General features: G+C 37.7%; 1 protein-coding gene across 2 annotated transcripts in view; it reads right to left on the bottom strand.

Annotated features, from left to right (window-relative positions):
* LOC117394203 (G patch domain-containing protein 8-like) overlaps window positions 1–22,057 on the bottom strand; it is a 138,058-nt gene that overhangs the window by 42,147 nt on the left and 73,854 nt on the right. Inside the window, exon 1 of one of the 2 annotated variants that reach the window (XM_059012567.1) lies at window positions 17,836–17,932. The exons of the other annotated variant lie outside the window; for it this stretch is intronic. Within the exon in view, the coding sequence (XP_058868550.1) occupies window positions 17,836–17,844 (9 nt within the window). The 5' untranslated portion in view covers window positions 17,845–17,932. Of the gene's footprint in view, window positions 1–17,835; window positions 17,933–22,057 lie in introns of those variants that run through there. 2 annotated transcript variants of the gene reach the window in all.

The following is a 22,057-nucleotide window of genomic DNA, read 5'->3' as shown; positions in this document are numbered from 1 at the left end:
CTAAAGGACACAGTTCGTGTGGGAGAAGTTAGACAACAAGCAGTGGAAGGGTTGAAGAGCAGACAGCTGCGCTCTGCCAGGCAAACTAAAACTCTGGTGCTTTCAGTTTGGTCTACTGCCGAGGTTGCTGTGGCCACTGACTGTGTACGAGGTTTCTTTGACAACAGTAGAGAAGCTGGAAGCTTTAATCAGTTCATACATCAGGAAATGGTTGGGAGTTCCACGCTGCCTCAGCAGAGTCAAACTTTATGGTAAAGGAATACTGCAGCTACCAGTCTCCGCTCTAACCGAGGAGTTTAAGTGCGCCAAGGTCAGACTGGAAATGACAGTAGAGTCACGCGATAAATGCGTAAGGGAGGCAGCACCTGTGTTGAAAACTGGAAGAAAGTGGGTGGCCAAGAAAGCTGTGGAAGATGCAAAGGCTGTCCTTCGAATTAGTGATATCATGGGGCAAGTTCAGCATGGAAGAGGGGGTCTTGGTCTCAGTTCAGCTCCTCCTACATGGCACAAGGCGGCCCCAGCTCAAAGGAGGAAGCTGGTAGTCAACAAGGTGCAAAAGCAGGAGGAGAGGATGAGGTGTATAAAGGCCATTTTCCAGGCCAAGCAGGGAGAATGGATGAGATGAGAGAGTGTGGAACAACGCAAGATTGGCTGGCAAGACCTATGGTCAATGGAACAGAGCAGGATCAGTTTCCTCATCAGGTCAACATATGATGTTCTCCCATTACCACAGAACCTAAACCTCTGGGTAGGAGAGGATCCCTCATGTCCTTTGTGTTCATCACCTGCAACATTAAGGCACATTTTGACAGGATGTAAGGTGGCTCTTAGCCAAGGACGGTTTACTTGGCGCCATGACCAGGTGCTGCGATGTTTGGCCTTAGCATTGGAAGACAAGCGTAACATGACCAATAAGTTGCCACCTGTTCCATCAAAACATTACACACAAAAGACAACATTCCTCCGCCCAGGAGAGCAACCACCAAGAAAAGGTGTTAAAACCAATCCTCGCCCAGGACAACTGGAAGCTGCTAGAGACTGGAAAATGCTGGCAGATGTTGGTCAATGGCTTATTTTTCCACCTGAGATTGCCACCACTAACCTTCGACCAGATATTGTCTTGTGGTCTGGATCAGCACGCCTTGTTCACCTGGTAGAGTTAACAGTGCCATGGGAGGATGCTGTAGATGAGGCGTATGAGAGGAAGAAACTGCGGTATGCTCAACTAGCCACTGAAGTGGAACAGCGAGGATGAAGAGTCCAGGTTTACCCAATGGAAGTGGGTGGTCGAGGATTTGTGGCACACTCTACAACCCGGTTTCTCAGAGACATCGGATTCAGTGGCCAAGAGTTGCGTTGCACAGTGAAGAACTTATCTGAAGCAGCAGAGAGGAGCAGCAACTGGCTGTGGTTGAGACGGAAAGATTCTGGCTGGGGATCTCAAGCACAATAGAAAGAAAGAAACGCTGATGTACAGGTAAGTAAGCTGGGCTGAGCTGAGTGGGGCATGGAGGGGGGTGAAGCTGGGACGCCAGAATCACCGTCAAGCCCTCTTGAGGTGTTGTGGGCTAGTCGACGAAACACTGAGGTTGGAAGGTGCCCACTTGAAGACCCCAGAGATGTACCCTACTTAGCTCAATCCAGACAGTTGTCATGCTGATGCGCTGGGGAGGCCGCACTGTGGTTGACCCCCGGAGCCAGCATCGCAGCCGTTGTGTGTGCCGATGCGCCAGGGAGGCAAAATAAGCTGATCCCTGGAGCCAGCATTACATTTCAGCCATTAACACCAGACAGAAGGATATCTACATCATCATATGGAAGGAAACGTAAATGGATGGAGACACATATGGATCACATTAGTTTACTGTAAAGCTAAGTCTTAGTTGGTGCTTATCTTGGCTTATATTTTACATTACATTTCTTCTCATTTATACGTATTTGTTTAACCTGCATGAATACCGTCTTTGTTTACAAACACGATTGTTAAACCATTCTGTTGTTTACTCGTCATCATTATCATTGTCATTATTATTCTCTAGTCCCTAACCATTATCAGTAAGGATTGAACATCAGCATTACTCCTTCTCTTGGAAGATTACAGAACATATGACTATAACAAAACCCTCATTATAACAAAACCTTCATTAAGGGAAGCGCTGTAATCTAAATACAGCAATACACCGTCACATACCAAATACACTTTGCTCAACAACATGCACGATACATAACTTTTTTTTTTTTTACTTCGAATATTACAAATAGTTCCCAGATTGTCGTGAGACGCTGTTCACGTTTCGTTTCATTCAGTTTATGTTTCGCGCTTCCCATGTGTTTGGTCTGCCTACGAGTGTAATCTACAGCCTTGCTGCATGAAGTACAAAACAGCACATTACCATTGACGTGAAATTCGACCTTGCCAAACTCGTTGATCCTTCTTTAAGGGTGATTGTTTTCGTTTTCAGCATCTTTGAACAGCTCTGGCTACTGATTGAAGTAAATTGAAGCCTCATTCAACACTGAACTTGAATACCGGAAGCAGTTTTATTAGACAGATATGTTTACGTAAATTTAAAGTAAAGTTGCCTGTGGTAATGTTTATATATGGTATGTGTATTGATTTGGTTATTATCAAACAAACAAAAAAAGATTTGCATGTTTTTTGCTCCTCCCCAAATATAAAACAACAAAATCTCTGACATTATAGAAAATCCGTGTTTTTCTGTGTTATCATAGAAAATCTGTGTTTTTCCTTGTTATTCCATAGCAAACATATTCCTATGATCCCTGCTACTGAGCTACAGAATTAAATTGGTAATGTGATACGAAAAAGTCTGCTTTGTATATATATGTAAGGGCCAGCCCTGGTCCCAGATTGCAGGCCCCGGGCCACATCGAAACAGTGGCTAAACCTGCCTTTTCTTTTTTGGAGCGTTCACATATGAGAAAAGGAGGCCCTGGGCTGCCTTAAATCGCAAGTGTGAATGGGGTCTAAGAGAACCAAACTCAACCATCTAGGCAAGAGCAGATGCAGGCTACAGTATGTTTAATATTTGCAAGTTCCCATGGCAGCAGAGGCCTTTTAACTTTTCAGCCTCATTGAACATCCCCTCTTATTTGCTTTTTACAGAAGAGCACGTTGCTTATATCAAGCTGTAGGATTACATCAACATGGCATGTGTAGGATTTGGTTCTTTTAACTTGATAAAACAAATTTGGTGGGAGGAATTAAACTAGGCTAGATGCTACAATAAAGCAGAAACTACTGTTTCTGAGGGTAAGTGTGGCATTCTGGGGATAAAGGCTTCAGTCTCCATTTAAAATGTATTAACAGACTTCCTCACTTGTGTAAAGAGCTACTATTTTCACCACGTGCACACAGTTCAACAGTTACAAACATTTATCCTTAAGGGATACACACAAAAATAAATGTAATCTTTATGCTTGTTTGCATTTCAAAATTATGTATTTCACTGCACTACCATCGCCACTGGTAAGTCTGCACACCTCAATGAGAGCATTCCAATTAGCCTGTATTAGAGTAAGTGGATGACTTCAGGACTAGGAGAATATGCTGCTCCCTGCACAAAAAAATAGGTTTTGGTGCTGCAAGAATTCAAATACATTACTCCAACAGTAAGAACAAGCTAAAGTGCAGAGGGTGGGTTAGGGGTCACAAGACCTCAAGGAAGACTGAAATAATTAGGCCCACTTGCATGTGGCATAATGGCTTTGTAATGACAATACTCCATTAAGGTGGAGACCATGATGATCACCTGCTCTGGTGACTTCTTCATGAAGGTGGTGGGGCTTTTTGTAGAGAATGGTTATTTGCTTTATTAAAGAAATACCTGTGAATAAAGAAACTTATTTTCTGGCCAACAATTATCCACCTTAATGTTCTCATTAATTTCAGAAATTGTGTAGCAGATGTCTGTACTTAGGGGAAAGGCAATGCATATAGGTTAATCTGGAGCAGGCATGTGTGTTTGTGTGGGTTTTGGAAGCGAGGGGTGTTATCCTCTTATGCATCCCCTACTGCAGCATAAAGCAACCTAAGCTTGCAAAACCCACCATACTTGCTTACGCTATGGCCTTCCTCAGGGCATTGAAATAAAGCCTTTTGAGTATGCTCCTTTAATCTGTTATGAAGAACTGATTCCCGTTCTCTGTGCTGAAGGGCATAATAGACTTTGTTAATTACTGTCATAAAAGGAATGGGTGCCAAAGCAAACCATTGTGGGACATAAATATACATGCTGATACTGTGAATGCCTATCGCTGCACATATATGTTTAATAAATGAGGGAATAATAATTCCTCATCTGTATTGAATTAATTAAAGATGTACACGTCCCTTCTGCTGTGGTTACAGCAGGAGCTCTGATTTTCAACAGTAGCAGAGACTTACACAAATACGATTTATATATATAAAAAAACACTTTCTGCCTTCCTCTAAAATGAATAAACAAGAGAAAGTGCTGCTAATTCTATTAAGAATTCTAACTGGGAATACATTACCATGATGATAATGAGCATTACTAGTGGTGCCATAGAGACCTAAGGCTTCCCTGAGACAACAATTCATGCGGCTGATTACAGTTTGATGCTGTTTCATGATTCCTCCAGGGGCAGCAATTAATCCTGTGAACTCATCACAGCTGTATTTATTTACAGAAAGGCCTTGCAATAAATGGCAGACTACAGGCAGCTGTATATCCTAGCAAGAGGATGCAGACTTTCCTCAGCCTGTCGACAGGACGTTTGTGGCTCCACTATCAATTGCGGTCAATAAAATGTGACGTCTTTAACCCAACGTACAATTTTACAGGCTCTGAACCTTATAAATGTAATTTTGTAGCTCTGAAGTCAACAATAATGCTTTTATAGAAACCATCATTTCTGTTAACAGTTGGAGTTATGAAATCAAATACCATATTACTTGGAATTACTGCCACCCTTGAATAAGCACCGCACTCAGATATCAGATTTGTAACTGACGCCGGTCTCGATTAAACGCCGCTCTCAATAATTTGTTTCCTACCCCAGCGCAAATAAATGCAGCACTTAATAAAGAAACAAAAAGAATTGAATAAACTTGAATAAAATGTATTTTTAAAAAATGCGATTACACACTGGATCATACTGGTATTCTACTGTAAAATTTATGGAACCAAACACATAAAGAATAGGTACCCAGCACCATGTACTGACACTGGTATGTGTCCTCATCTAATCAAACACTGATCTGGTCTGCAAGCTCAACAGCTTTCAGTTTAAAAGCTAAGCTGTAGGACCCCTTCACCATTCTGATTAAGTTGTATCCACAGAAATAAACTTCAATATACGCCTCCCTCAAATACCGAAAAAAAAACGTAGTACTTCAAATTACCACCAGCCTTGAATAAGCGTTGCAGCTGTTTTTAGCAATTTAAAATAAACACTGCAGGCATTAATTCAAAATAATACAGTATGCTATTAAATGCTTGCAAAAAAAACCATATTATGTATTCTTATACAAGAATGGATACAGTGTTGTCATCAGTTTTACTGACAGTTCCTTCATTTGGAAATGTCAATCTTAAGCATCATTTTTAACATCAGTGTGGTCATCCTTTGGTGATGCACTTAATTATAATTATTATTTGTTTATTTAGCAGACGCCTTTATCCAAGGCGACTTACAGAGATGAGGGTGTGTGAACTATGCATCAGCTACAGAGTCACTTACAATTACTTCTCACCCGAAAGACGGAGCACAAGGAGGTTAAGTGACTTGCTCAGGGTCACACGAGGAGTCAGTGGCTGAGGTGGGATTTGAACCGGGGACCTCCTGGTTACAAGACCGTTTCTTTAACCACTGGACCACACAGCCTCCTAATAAGTAACGATTTAGTACAGGCCCAGCCAACAAGCATGTCTGCAATTAATGAAGCATTTTAACTAAGCCCTTATTTTTGTAATATAAATGAGATCACTCATTTAAAATGGACTATTCCTAAAAAACCTATGATTCTCTTTGCACTTTCCACTGATAAAGCTTTTAAGCCTGTATTGTGTGATGCTTTAAACTAGACTAATGCTCTCACCCAGGCGTCTCGGAAAAACGCTGTTGTAATAAAAAGTGTCTCCTGCTATTCTTTGCATGGGAAACTAAACAAGCATAAAAATACAAATAAAACTAAACTGAAATGAAATAAATCGTGTTACAATCTCATTTAGGGGAGTAAGTAGGAATCCAAAGACTTAGAATTTAATTACCAGTGGAACACTTCTTGTCTGAGTAGATAAACAGTCAGGGTTTTTGTTAAAACATTTCTCTTTACTATAAACAGTGTAAACAGGACAAATACTCACTTACAAAACCATTTTAAAATATGGATGTAATTAAAATGCAGATTTGCATTTTTATCACTTATTGCGCAGTTGTCACAATTCAACAATTTTACTCTTTGCATTCTATATTATAACTAAAGTTCTATATTCATTAAATGCTTCTAGGCTATTCAACAGTCCAGGAAATTTTCATGTCTTCTCGTGTAAAGAGAAATGCTGGACCACAGACTGAAATAAAACAGGGCGGTGCCTGCAGATTTATTCACAAAGCATACAAACAAAACAAAAGCCTATCTTCATTTGGAGACCTAGACTAAGCACTAAGATGGGACAACTAAACTGTTTCCCCATATCCCCAAACACCAGCTACTTTAAAACACACGGTTGTTTAACATTTAATCTACAAACAGTACTTCCCTCTGTTACCAGCTCCCTGGTAGTCTCCCTAATGGAGCTTCAAGATCCTGTTTTATATTATATGGCTGTACCCAATTAGCACCAATTATCTAATTCTCTGCCCTGCCACAGTATACAGCAACATTTATTTAACAAAATATTTGTGAATGAGACATGTATCACATTCTTTTTTGTGGGTGCTGTTGGGGAAAAAATAATAAGCCCTCAACAAGCCCTCAGTGTGAGATAAGTTATGTCTCTTTGGGCAAGGCATGTGCAAAACATTCATTCAATTGATTTGATTTGGAGTTTTAGGGCAATTTAAAAGACCCTTCATCCCAAAACGCTGCAAAGCAAGCCCCATCTGTGTCCTCAGCTTCAGCATGATTTATTCAAATTTTGCTACCACAGAAAATCTGGTTATTTCATAGCTGTCTATGATATTTTGCTAGCTGTGCTATCCACACTGGCATGACCACATGCTAGCTTTACTATTCACACCCATTACTGGTGCTCAGCCTGGAAACCTACAGTAGTACAAGCAGTGCTCAGTAACCTCAAACTATGAAGCTAAGGCCAATTTCCTAATGTTACATTGGATAAGGTGATGTCCCTACTGTTTATCTTCCCTGTTCACTTCAAATGTGATCTCATGTCTATTGGCCTCTTGAGAGTTGAGTTCTGTTTTGATGTTAACTGTGGCTCTTTTCTCCCTACTTGTGGCTGTCTAAGCTTTGTGTTAAAAGGCAATTCTTAAAATATAAACATTAATAAAGCTCCATTACACAAAACATCACATATCACTTAGTTACTTATATTTAGGTGTATAGGCCATCTACTGACTTTATCCTGAACAGTTACAGAACACCACATATGAAACCTTGGTTTTAAAATCCATATTGTGATTCGTTATACACAATCACTTGATTACAGTTTGCTCTATAGCCCCAGAAGTCCTTAACAACAATCTATATTCATAACATCGGTACATATTCTCATTGCACCCGCTCTGACGTAGACTGACACGCGCATCTTTCACATCACAAAGAAAAAAATATAGCTGAAGCGCATTTTCCTCTGCTTTCTAAAGGTGAGTTTCAACAAATTCTAAACAACAAAGGACTTAAAAACACTAAAGTTGTAATAAAAACATCTATAGCCAGACTTGGAAGCTGTGGAACAATATGAGACCCAAGACCTGAACTACTTTCTGCAAGTTCTACAATGCTGTCTGTAAACCAAATGCAGATAACATAATCTTTCAAGGTTAAATAGCACATGTACTGTGTGGACTGGATATTTCAGGTTTTGTGTAAAACTATTGTTCCCTTGTGTTGCTAGTCCATATTTGTATAACATAAATAGCCGCTATGCTTTCAAAATCCTATAACCTCCTTGAGAAAGGTTGGGCAGCTGCTTTATTTTTTAGCAACAAATAAAAAATATTTCAACTTAATCCCAAATGTTTTGATATTTTTCACACATCATGGCTCATAAATCTGCTGGTGGGTAAAACCAAACCCATTTCTCAACTTTATATTTCTAAATGCAATTCTAATTAAAAAAAAAAAGTGCTAATTAGTTATCCAATATTAGAACCTTTTGAAACTGTCATGCCACAGAGAATTCAGGAGGCTAACAACAGCAACAATTTTGCTAAATGAATCATGTTAAATCATTCAGCCCAAAACTCATTGCAAGTTGCGTGTCTTTTTATATTCCCATTCATTTTTAAAAGTGTATTGTTATTCTAGCTTTCTTCTGTAGCTCGTCTGGGTATGTGTTTGTCTTATAAATGTTCATATCAATCTGATTCAATGATGACTTACACTACTAAGTGGATGTATTGTATCTATTTTTCCTTGTCTGCTATTTTTTTTTATTAAGTCAAAATATCACAGTGTATTACATTTGCAATTCTAAAAGTACAGATGGTTTCTTAAAAATATGAGTACCTTTTAAATGTTGCTATAACCTTTTAATTTATTGGCAGATGTATAATTTAATGATTACAACCCTGTTCCTCATTTTTCCTTCCAAAATCGTTGAGAGATAATTCTAGAGTTCAATGAGCTCTTTTCTTCAACTGAAAAAATCCATAATGTAATTCTAGCAAATGCTGCCACAAGTATTAAAGATTTGCTAAAAGCACACCAGTAGTGCTTAAAATCGAAACTGTGCTTGTGTTACACATGCATAATGAATCAACATTTCCATTAAACAGGCCATGCTCCTGTGATCATGAAAAAATATCATGATCTTTTCTGGAGGTTATGGGGAAAATGTTCTGTCCAGTAGAAAATATTCTTGTGAGATTAACTGTATTACAAACAACCCCTTTTCCACTGGCACATCCGACCCATGAGGGCTCAGTACGGTACGGGTACAGGTGGTTCTCTACTGGCTATTTGTTGAGCTGAGCAAGAACCAAACCATGAAACTCCAGCCTCACAAGACATCTAAATCTGGCTCTGATCCAAGGTGGGCCAGGGGTGGAGTTAAGGATTTTCGTCATTACGTTGCATCAGTCAGTACACTCCAGAAAGTCAAACAACAAGCAACATGGCGGTCAGTGAGTGAGATGAAAGAAAAGTACAGCCTTGGGACACTGAGGAAGTGCAGGCTCTAGTTTTTCTGTTGGCAGGTAGAAGTGTTCAGGAATATCTGTAGTCATGCATCAAAAATGAGAAAGTTTATGCCCGAATTTCTGACAATTTGAAGCTAATGGACATAAACCATGGGTACAGTACACTTAACTCGCACACTCAAAAACACAAAATTCTACTAAATTTCTCATCCTTGACGTTTATTATATAAATATAAAGAAAAAAAATGCAGGAAATATAAAATTCTAAAGTTATTTACAAAACTATAGTAAAACAAAACACAGCTGTATCATACATACAACTAAGCAACATAAGCACCCAAACAAAAAATAACTGTAGAAAAAACAACAACTATCCTTAAACGGGATATCTTTGGAAAATCATATTTCTAAAACCTTCTTTTTTCCTCTTCAACAGAATTAATTAAACTTTATTAAGTCGATATAATCAGTAAAATGTGTGCATTATAAAGAAATTCCTAAATACTGTATATTTACAAAATATAGCGATACAAGATACAGCTGTACCGTTGGTCTATTCATTTTTGAACACCATTTCTTTGCGTGTCTTATGGCAAAATGAGTTAATTAATAACAATAATTAATAATAACTGTCTTTCGTTGTCTGTGACGTCACTAGCACGGCACGTGAGGGCTCGGTATGGCCCCGGCGCGGCTCAGTTGTTCAGTGGAAAAGAGGCAGAAGACTTCAAACATGATATTATCAAGTATTTTCACTTGATGACATATCCATAAATATTTAACAGATTGTAACTTTACTATAGAATTGACTGAAACAACTTGAAAGTGTACTTTCCAAAAATTGAAATTTGTATTTATTTTCTGATTTATGAATATGCATGACAAGCCCCATATAATGGCAATGAATAAATGAATCAATTATTTTGGAATGAGATCCAGTAGGTGAGAAGTCTACACGCTAAGCAAGCAGATTTAATTGCCAAGGTTATACAGTGTTTTGTGTGACAATGTCTTATGCACATTTAGAGTACAAACATAAATATTCATATGGTTGGTGGTATGCCCCCTGTACATCTTGCATCTTTGCTATAACTATGCTGTGGTCTGTAAAGCCGATATTGTAATTATACAGGGCTTGTCAACTTGTTACCATCCCTCTGAACCTGTGCTAGAGAAAGCAGGTAGGACAGACAAACCAATCAAAATGCTGAACTTTGGGAGAGGAGTCAGGAACCAATTAAATGTTACTGTGAGCAGGTTGGATTTTACAGTCAATGTTGTGAATTCAGAAGACATTTTGAAGGGAAGACCCAATGCATAATTGATGTGAAATTAAAATAACTGGTCAAAAACTAAAAAAAATATCAAAACAACTGCAATCATGTTGAAAAAGAAATTGCTGTAATACAGACAACAAAGCAGAAAACTAGGGAAAGTAAAGTGTCATGTTTGAAACCACACAGCCTGTTCAGTAATACTTTAATGTTTCTTCTCATATACTTTTTTTATATATATAGTTTCTTTGGCACAGTTTAGAGAGTGAATATTCCCACTATGATGTTTAAGTTGCAATAGGTGCCTTATTCTCAGTGTGTGTGCAACATTTCTACTTCACAGTAATCTTTTTTCTGATCTGGGACAGGATGCAGTTATAAAATATGACCAACTGTGGTTGTGTTTTCTTGCGCTTGCAGGACTGCTGTCTATTAGGAAACGGACTGAAGAAATTTATTTCCCTCAGGCCAGTATTGCAGTATTGAATCCTGGTCCTTCTAACATGACGTGGATTTACCCAGGGGGTAAAATGTTATTGCTCTTATCAGGGGACAAACCCACCAGGTCAAATTGTCCTACTCTGTTGTTATTTTAATATTTTATATGCAAATGGAAATAGAAGCATATTGTGTCATGTTCCCATGATACCAATGCTACAATTGTACGTTGTGACCTCACAAAATATACAAAACACATAAGAAATACAAATAAAGTGTCAGCCTGATGACAAACAGTGGATACCTCTTGAAAAATCTTTACAGACATTTCTTCTATCATAGTTAGGGAGTGGCAATACCAAATGAGCCCAGGGGCCTTTTTTCATTTTTTTTTTTTTTTTAATTGTGCTTCATATTTAATACTTTTTCTTGTCTGCTATTATTATTACTGGTCATCCTTTTACTGCACTAAAAATCTTTTGCTGGATCCTGGTGGCATTGCAGCAGGACACTTGGTCTGATTATGGCTAAATCATTGGAGAGATTTTGAACTACAACACATGACATAATAAACGTAGGTTCTGTACAAGAAAGATCAGCTTTTCATCTATAGCGTTGTCTTTGAGATATCTACACATTTAACATCTATCCAAAGTATCAATTACAAGAAAATAACCTAAATATCTTCAGCACGAATGTAACAATGCAAAAAGGCACATACAATAGTGGTGTACCTTTTGTCTGTTTTCCATAAAGAAAAGGACACAAACAGGGTATCAATAGCATTTTTTAAGACCCAGGCAATTTGCATGAGAAAAACAGGGCAGTTACACAAGTCAGAATTGCAGAGAGTGATCCTTCTTTTAAATGTCAGTAAGCATTTGCTGTGACAATATTAGTTTAAACACCTTGGTTAGTTTAGGAACACTTTCTGACAGCTTGACAGAAAATCGTAAAGCTCCTTGCTCTAAGCATCCAACACACTAATTAATTTGCATCAATTTCTGATAAGCTGCAAGTATTATTAACACAAGTGAATGAAGTCGTGCAGCCTTGCAGAAATGCCCAGTGTGGACTGGACAAGTCTACTGGGAATGTTTAACCTACTGATTCAGAAAGAAACCTGATTCTCATCATTAAGCACAGTCCCTTGATATAGCAGTCAAAACATGACAACATATTTTATCTGTTTGGTTTAAATAGTCCTAGTGGTGCCTCAAAACATTAGATTCTCACCAAAAAAAAAAAAAGATTTCTGGAATTACTGTTTTTATTTGGAACCTGTGGACTAAACTAGTGGTTTCAACTTTTTTCTAAAATGGTACCCCTTCTGTCTGGAGGCTTGTGGCAAAGTGGTTTGCAGTGCGCAGGTGTAGAGGTGATGTGATACATAACAGAAGACAGACAACAAAGTTCACGGTCCAAACAGATCTTTATTTGTAAACCTGGTCATTGCGACCATAGATAATAATCACAGGCAATACACAGCAATGTGTACTGCACTGTTTTAAACAATGGGTTACAGTCCCGAAATAATAAACACAGTATAAACACATGCAAAGACACACACATGATCATCCAGAGTGAGTGCTAACGTGCCTGTGGTGAAATACAATTTATTCGTGTACAGTTGTGCAGTGCTGTCCGGATTGGTGCTAGCCTTAAGCGACAGCTCCCGGTATGTGTTAGCCGTCTAATAACAACAAGTCTAATTAGACACAACAAAACAAACAAACACTAAACACTCACGGTACGTTTTTGGTTCTCCTTTAGTGGTTCGCTCGCAACCATAACAAAGGAACAGATCGCTTAGCCCCGTCCCCTTTTGTACCATCAGTCACACCCCCTTGGTTAGCGAGTGCAACCGTTTCTCCTCCAAACATTCAGATTATCACCTTTGCGGTCGTGAACTTTATCTTTGGAGGAGAGGGAGGGTATACTTCACAGCCACTCTACAACAATAAGATCCCAATGTTCAAACAGAAAATATTGTTATAGTATTGAGACCACAGACATCGATAATGGTATCACAACTGAGAAATTTCACATTGAATATAAAAAAAATATATACATGTAACACTGGCCTCTGCTTTCTTCTCTCTATTTGAGATCGCTCATAGTGCATTACCTCAGGTGATTGGTGTTTCCACTGGGTCCCAGTGGTTATACAAAACATTTTTGAGAAATAAAAGTTTTAGTACCACTGTAATGTGAGGAGGACTTCTGCCCAAAATTGAAAAGGTAAAGGGCCATGTCCTGTGTAAATTACATCTATGAGCAAAACAAAATATGTACATAATGCTATTTACTGCAAATGTTTCATAATGCCAGCTAATGTTTAAAATACATATACTTACTGACATATAATGTGACAGTTTAAAAATATTTGCTTACAAAGCTAGCCAGAGCGAGTCACTTAAAATATGAACTTAGTTTTTAATTGCTGTTTTTGGTATACCGTAAGCTTTTAATTCCAGATGGTATAATTCTTGCCTGTCAGACAAAAAAGTACCGGCACAAATGAACCCCTGCCCCTTCCTCATTCCAGTGGTGTTCATAGCAGCTCTTTTGTGATGATGATGGAAGAAATGGATTACTTAAAACACACTCGAAACTCATAAAGGGAAAAGGCTATTAAAAGAATGGGCATTTTGTTGTCATTTCATATGGCACTCTCTGCGGGGAAGCTATGGGCATTGTCTGAAGTCTGCCCTTGACCTCCACAGCAGCTTTCCTACGCTTTTAAATTCTCTGTCTGGAGGTTTCAGCTCAAGTAACCATCTACATTTTTTGCTCTACTGAACTGTACCACATATGCAACAAAAGGCAGAATAACGTGGCTAACAAATACATTAATAAATATAATTTATGTCACAGCAGTTTGGGACTGACAAACTGCTGGTTTAGAACAGTAATTCTTAAGACTTTTAATTACAGGTCTTTGGATGCACAGAATCAAAAGACTGTACAGTATTTGGGAACGTCTTCAGAAAACACACACATATTCACTTCCTATTCAGCAAAATTATGTAATCCAAAATTCTGTAGCCTGCACTGTAAATGTTTATCATGTTACCATTTACTTCCCATCTCAACAGAATTATGCATGCCATTAAAAAATGTTTACAACACCGAAAAGCCTGCTGATACTGAAATGCAGCCGTGCCAAAACCTTTTACAGAATGCTTCACAAGTCCAAGATTCAAATCTGAATGTAACATTCCCTTGAAAAATCATTTAGTTGTTTCTTGTGGTCCTTCTTGTATTCACAATATCTCGTGAGGTAGCCTGTGTAGCTTGTTTACCTCAAACTTCAGTGATATCATTCATCATCAAAACGGCACATAATTACTGTTGCATAATTACAGCAAAAATGTCTGTAACCAAGATGGCAGCAATGTACAATAGCATCACTGCATGAGTGTGCTTTGTCAACTAGCAATTGCTGCAATGATCTCAAAAAGAGTCGAGGTTCTGTACTGAACAGTATATCACATTGATGCTCCAGTCACCAGGACGTCAGTTGATATCAGTCTTATTTAATCAATAGGATTGTGTCACGTTATTAACTTTGATAATGCATGTTTTCAGTTTCAATATTGTACTGTTTCATAGGGAGAGAGGTATATCAACATGTCTCAGTAACCCAGTTACTGATATAGACTGAATTGGCTCAAGATCTTATTTAAAAGTCACACATAAGTTCAGTGCTGCTGTACACAAATCATCATTAGATTTCAAAATAAAGGTCAATAACTGAGATTAGAGGAGAAAAACCTATCCTTTATCTATCGTCTGATTATATTTTTTGAACAAGATGTTTAAAGAGATTGCTTATATTTCAGAGATAAGGAGATTTGCTACATTTCAAACTGTTGTATTTTGCACATACAGTGGAACCGCAGAGTTACGAACACCTTGGGAATGGAGGTTTTCAGTGATTTTAATAAATGTATACACTTGCTATTAATCTGGCCAGTAATACAAGGATACAACACAGTAATGCAATGCTCATATTGTTATGGTGTGAAAGGCTTTAAAACCACACTAAACATGGGAAAATGCTAAATGCAACTTACAATTCAAATTTTAACTGTAGTAAAAACACAGATTTAAACATCCAGGAAAACCAAAGTTAACAAAATGTATTTGTGTGCAGCTTTCTCAGTCATTCAGACTCCTTGCTTCGCTTAAAACTAAAATGTTCCTAGGAAAATGCCCATGGTTGCTTTGAAATCTACTTCCCCTGTGTCTGGATACATTTGTTGGAACACTAATTTTGCCTTCTCCAAAACCAACATACCGCTTATGGAGTGCTTTATCAAAATCATCATAATTATATTTGCATACGATACATCAGTGTGTACTGCTCTGCTGCCTTTCATTTCCATTGTAGATTGTTGGATTTATCTTGACCTTATTTAAATATTTCTGACAATTCCCAATACAGTATTCCCGTTGCTGAGGATACAGTATTCCCATTGCTGAGGATACAGTATTCCCGTTGCTGAGGATACTGTATTCCCATTGCTGAGGATACACTATTGCCGTTGCTGAAGATGATACAGCTGTAAATTTTTAAAAAATATGTGTAATGGTTTCTTTCAATTGAAAGTGTAGCACGTTTGCGTTTTCAAGTAGGTTAACCTTGCACTTTTTAAAACTGGATTCTGGTTACATTGTAGACATGATTGAGTCCGCATTTTAATTCCAGCTAAAAGTGGGGTGTTTAGTTGATCGGACAGTTCATAAGTTTGGTTTTCGTAACTCTGAGGTTATACTGTAATATAAAACAATCACACATTATCCTCTTATAAAAAAGCAGACTAAAATCTGTAACAAAAGCTTTCTTCCATGCAAAAGACCTGATTTTGGTCTAATACAGTAAATAGTCTTATAAAAGCATACCGTGAGAATTTGAATATGTATCTCACTCAGTAAAAGGAATGTTTTTTTTTTTTTTTTTTTCTAGAACAGTGCCATGGAGAATGAGGACCAAACATGTGTCTGCAGTTACTTGTGTGCATTGTAACCAGCTGTGGTAAAATCCAGCATGGTGTATTTATCCTGACCAACATAATAAACTGTTGATTTAGTATATTGCTAATAATTTTGCTGTTTAGGGGTTACCCCATAGTGGTTAAACGGTATGCATATAACTGTGCTGCTCTGGTCCTTGGGGCTTGTGTGACTGAGTTATCAGGTCCCTAAATCTGCTTTATCAGGGTAATAGGATGGAAAGGTAACATTTGTTACATTTATTAAAATTAAAATAATCATAAAAATGGTTATAAAAAGACCAAATTCCATTGGGAATATGTTTTTTCAGATTCTGTTGATTTAAGTATTACTACAGGATAGTCATACGATAGTTACCTTTATTGAAACATGTACACGGATGAATCTACCGATTAACTCAGCCCTGCCCGCACTGAATTGGGCACCCCCATATATGCTTTCCTGTCCCCGCCTCCCCGGACGTCACCCACCAATCCCGGCTGAGGCAAGCTTACCGCTTCCCTGCTCTCTCACACACACGCACACGCACACACACACACACACACACAAACAACAGGGTCCATTAGCCAGTCCTGTAACAGTATAAATCCTGGGTCGTTACAATATACAGTATAATAGAAACTGCCATTCCACCAGTTTAAAGTGTTAAATTGTATATTTTTTATAATAAATATTGTAAAACTGTACTTAAATAACAGACTCCAATGACGTTTATACACACCTGTGTTGTTTCGTACTTGTTTTTAACATTAACAGACAGTTTGTTTTTACTTTTAGAAAAAAATACAGTGCAAGCACGGGAGCTTTAAGTACTATATGTCCCATATATATATATATATATATATATATATATATATATATATATATATATATATTGGTGAGAATACTTGAGAATAAAAAATACATGAAATGTTCTCAACTGCAATCTAAAAGTACATAACAGTAGTCATTGCAATATATGAACGGAGGCATTTCTAAATGTATATTTTACATTAGTAACTGCAAATTGCTCCACTGCCATTCTGAGTTTTTTTTATTGTTGAATTCACATTTTGAGGAAAGGAATGGCATTAATGATCTGGTGAACTAAAATCAATGTTTGTAAAGTTATAATCCTATTTGTCATACAAGTCAAGTCTGGTGCAAGATTTACTAATTGTTACTAAAAAGTAATTTATCACACATTCTGGTAAACACTCTATATCATTTAATTATGCTACTCATTTCACAGCTATGTAGTATTTGACAACAATGACAGCTGAATGGCACAGCAGGTTATATATCAAATAAATTGCATTTCTGTAGCCATGATCCCATAGACATTTTCTACTACTTTACATAACAAAATTGATTTTATCAGCCAAAACCATAAGTACCCTACAATTACAAGTATCTGCTGTGCAGTGATTTTTTTAATTCTAAAATGATAGCCTGCTGCGTATTAATAGTGGTCACATTAAGTGTATTCAATGTATTGCTATTGGACGCTTAAACATACTTCATCAGGATTTCCAAGTTTAAATTGATATAATAGTTTGTTTGATCTAATTGAGTTAATTCTAACAAAAACATTAACTTCTTTTAGTTACAAAGTGGAAGCAGGAATAGAAAAGATGAAAATTATCCACAAGACATGGCAACCTTTTTTTTCTATGTGCCTTATACAATGCTTCATAACCTTTTAGGTTATTCAGTAAATCACCTACAATTTATAACACAGAGTATTTAACCACAAAGTTCATCAATAAACAACAACAGTTCATTTAATTTGCAAATAATTTGACGCTACCTGTATCATCTGTTTGGAATGACTGCAGGCCTGTAGCCTATAACCCGATCAGATCTACAGCTGAAGGACAGAACAGAAGCTGGTAACAGTACTGCACTGACTGCCTAGCCAATGGTCTGCTGTGTTTTCTAGGTGGATTATTTCCTAGATTATAGGAAAGAGCTTTGCTTTGCTGGGTACCTAGTGTAGAGCAGAAAAGAAAGAAAAAACTATACCGTACATTCTGCTTTAATGTACCATGTAAAACCTGATTGGCAAAGTAATCATCTTTAAAGAAGGTATTTCAGAGTACATAAATATAACTCTATTATATTTTATAGCCCCATCTACATGGAATAAAGATAACCCATTAACTCAATCAGAATACCAACTCGAGGGCCATCAGCACGATAAAGCCGTCTAATGAAATGCAGACAAAGATTAAAAAGAATTAAAAGTGACAAGTAAAATCCATTAAAGGACAGCCTTCATCTACTGTAATCAAAGGATTATTACTTACCTAGTTGATTAACAGCTGCCTCTGCCTATTTTTCTGTTGAGTGCTGCATGAGTGACTATGCCAAGTGTCAGTTTTATTTTTCAGGTCCTAGCTGACTTGATTTTAGTACAGTACATTTTTTTTTTCAGAACAAATCTATTAAAGTGATAGGGCCCATCGATGGGCTCTACTGTGTTCCAGTGGACCACAATGGAATTTATGCGTCCTGAGAAAGGCAAGGGCGATAACGAAAGGCAAAGTCCTACTACCACACAGTAGCGCCTTCATAAGAGGGCACTATCACTATTAAAACACTATTTTTCTCATTATTGTCTTTAAAACAAAATTTTAAAATCTAGATTTACCTTGAAATCATAATGATGCGTCTTTCTGCTGAGGGAAATAGTCCCAAAATGGTTAATTAAACAAAAAACCAAGATGACATACTGTACATATTGAGAGAAAAAAACAATTACTTTATTAAACAAATACTGTTTTACTTGTCAGAGTTGCTATAGTTCATCTGCCAGATAACTGAATGGAGCGATATTACTGAACTGTCCATGTATCGATTTGTTGTTGAAAAATGCTGAGCTCCAGTACAGCTGACAGGCCGTGGATTGGCTAATGTGGCAGTGACAGGTACAGGACTGGTTGCTTTCATAGTTGCACAGTACTGACTGCCAGGTTCTGAGGCACAGCACTGACTGGACGATTCAGTGTGAATAATACAATAGTTATAACTATTTGCTGTAATTATAGCAAGTCCAAATGAAAAAGGTGGTACTTGTGTACAATGATTTTAAATTTGATTCACAGCAGCCCACTAGAGTGGACACTTATTGGCTGATGGTACTGAATCATTTCCTAATGACTGCTTTAATGATTGTCTTCTGTGCATTTTTTCTATCAGTGTCATAATAGGACTCCTTATTAACTGTATCTATAATGAAAATACTGTTGCCACTGAATGCATTTGAGGAGGTGGATAATTATTTGGCAATTAAATTATCAACCGAATTCATTAGCATAATTAAATTCCAGGGACATTAGTATTATTTTCAAACGTTTAGTTTAGTTTAGTTTAGTTTAGTTTGTTCAATTTGTGCCCACAGGGCCAGCACAGGTACATCTCAATAGTGCAGCACTAATACATAGAGAGACTGATGGTAAGTAGACCATACTCAATAATAAACAATACAACAATTATTAGGCATCCAAAGTAATATCAACAAAAATACACATATACACACACGTATACATACAATACACATAAATATATTAAAAGATAAATATATTTATATTTTAATAACAATTTCATTACAACTAAAACAAGTTCACCTCAAACGCAAATGACGCTGAACAGCAGTTTTAAACCCGGAAAGGCTTGACAGTGACACAAAGGGCATTCTATAACCCCAAGGCTGTGCCAAAGAAAGAACAACGACACAACTGAAGGAGAAAAGGACTGATGATCAGAGCAGCTCTGTGGAGACTCTCAGCCTAGGTCTATTACGAGCACAGACTGACATAGAGGTAGAACACGGTGAATGCAGAACCTTATAGAAACAAACAAGAATAAAATAGGACCTTCTGACACTTAATGGTTTAAGAGAAGAGCGACTAAGAGGGTTATCATGAGTAGTATCCCAATTCCAGTCATTCAATACAATCCTACAAGCACATTTTTGCACAGACTCAAGCTTCTTAATATTATATTTGGGCAATTCCACGAGAAGGTCAACCCAAGGGGTAATTTTTCAAAATCATCCTATCATGGTGAACTTATACTCATTTTGCAGGACATTGTGTCTACTTATAGGATTTGTAAATCATTACCAAAGAAAATTATGGATTACAGATGAAAACTTACATTTTTTTGTCAATAGTCTATTTGCTGGTTACAAAACTTGGTGGGAAATGGATGGAGTAATTTCAATTTGTTACTAAAGAATAATAAATTAGTCCTGATAATTCTTTCTAAAGCAGTGTGTGAGGTTAATCATAAGGGCAAAAAATGTCATCGTTAATCTATTTTGTAAAATTGATAGTGTTTAAAATGGCACTGACTCCCAGTAGGTCCGACACCGAAATTTCATATTTTTTTAGTTTGCGCCTGCTTTAAGTTTTGAAATTAATTTCATGCTATAGGTTCAAAGCACAAATGGTACCTTCCACATATTTACCATATTGATTGCTCACCACAATCTGTAGTTTAGCAGAAATCCTGGTATCAGACATACTTTTCATCCATCCAAGAATACAGGTCAGACTTGACAGGAATTACTAGTAAGCAGGTACTAATCTGATGGAAAATGTTTTTTTTACCATTTAGAAAGGTTCTTTCTTGATTTAGCTAATGCATATGGTTCAGTACCACATGAGCTTTTTGGGCAGCATTTGATTTTTTCAGTGTACCGAGGACAATAACAAACTTAGTAAAAGCCTACTTCAGAGATTTGCAATTTTGTTTTTCAGCTTCAGAATTCACCACTACATGGCAATGTCTAGAAATTGGAATAATGGCAGGAGGCACTATTTCTCCACTGGCTTTTACCATGGCAATGGAAGTAATTATTAGGGCGTCAAAATGGGTAGTGGGAGGAGAACACTTGGTTTCTGGATTGCGCCTGTCACCAATTAGAGCATACATGGATGACATGACAATCAGACTACAACAGTAGCCTGCACTAATCATCGTGTAACAATTATTTTTTTTTTTTGTTCCTGGGTAGTAAGTGTTATTTCCTAATTGCTTATGCCTCAAAAGTATACAAAATGGCTATTATTCCCCACAAACTTTGCTTTTGTGACCAGGTGTGATAGGGTACACCTCGTCCCTGTATTATTATTTGTATATTTCATATTATTATTATTATATTTGTATTTGACGGTGGGAAAGCCGTGTTTTCTTATTGTTCGTTTTGTTTATTAATTTAAAAAACCTGTGTGAATGTGGCTGGAGCCTCAATAAGGTAATTGTTTTATTGATAATTAATTAAGGCTCCAGCCACAGCTTAAAAGAACGAGCTCCAGGGTAATGGGGAGAGATTTTCCTTTGAGTTAGAGACGGGAGGACGGTTTAGAACGAGATCATACATCCGAAGCAACTGCTACCGCTGTACCACTCGGTATTTGTTTCTTTATGTATTTTTGGCCATCGAGCCCTTTTGTTTGTTATAGTGTTTTGTTTATTGTTTGATTTATTATTAAAACCCGAGCGCAAACGCGTCTCGTTTCCCCTACCTTTGTTTTTGTATTGCTTCTTCCTGGTCCGGGACGTCAACTGCAACCGCTCTGTCACATATGGTGTCCTGCGTGGGATAAACGCCTCCAGGAGCCGGACCAGGAATACAAAGGGCGTTTTTTTTATTATTTTTTTTCGAAAATTGTTTTTTTTGTGGAAAAGTAAAAAAAAAAAAAAAAAAAAAAAATGGAAGGCTGGAACTGGAGAGACGGCTGCAGTGAGCTGGAGGATCTCCTCGGCAGGTTGGAGGACCAAGGTTGGTGCCTTGCCTGCGGGGTGTATGGGCACACGGTGGCTGTCTGCCCCTTCCAGGAAGAGGAGGAGGAACCAGCCCAAAGGAGGAAGGTGAGCAGAAGGAGGCAGAGAGGGGGAAAAGTAAGGAGGAAGCAGAGGGAGCCAAGGTGGTGCACCATGTGCATTGCTTATGGGCATGAGGACGAGGACTGCCCAGAGCAGGAGCCAGGGGAGGAGGAGCCCGAACGTCCTGCGCCTGAGTG

Source organism: Acipenser ruthenus, chromosome 3 (assembly GCF_902713425.1).
Source record: "Acipenser ruthenus chromosome 3, fAciRut3.2 maternal haplotype, whole genome shotgun sequence".
In the NCBI taxonomy this organism is placed as follows: Eukaryota; Metazoa; Chordata; class Actinopteri; order Acipenseriformes; family Acipenseridae; genus Acipenser; species Acipenser ruthenus.
The sequence above is the reverse complement of the archived record's forward strand: the minus strand, read 5'-3'. Positions and strand labels throughout refer to the sequence as shown.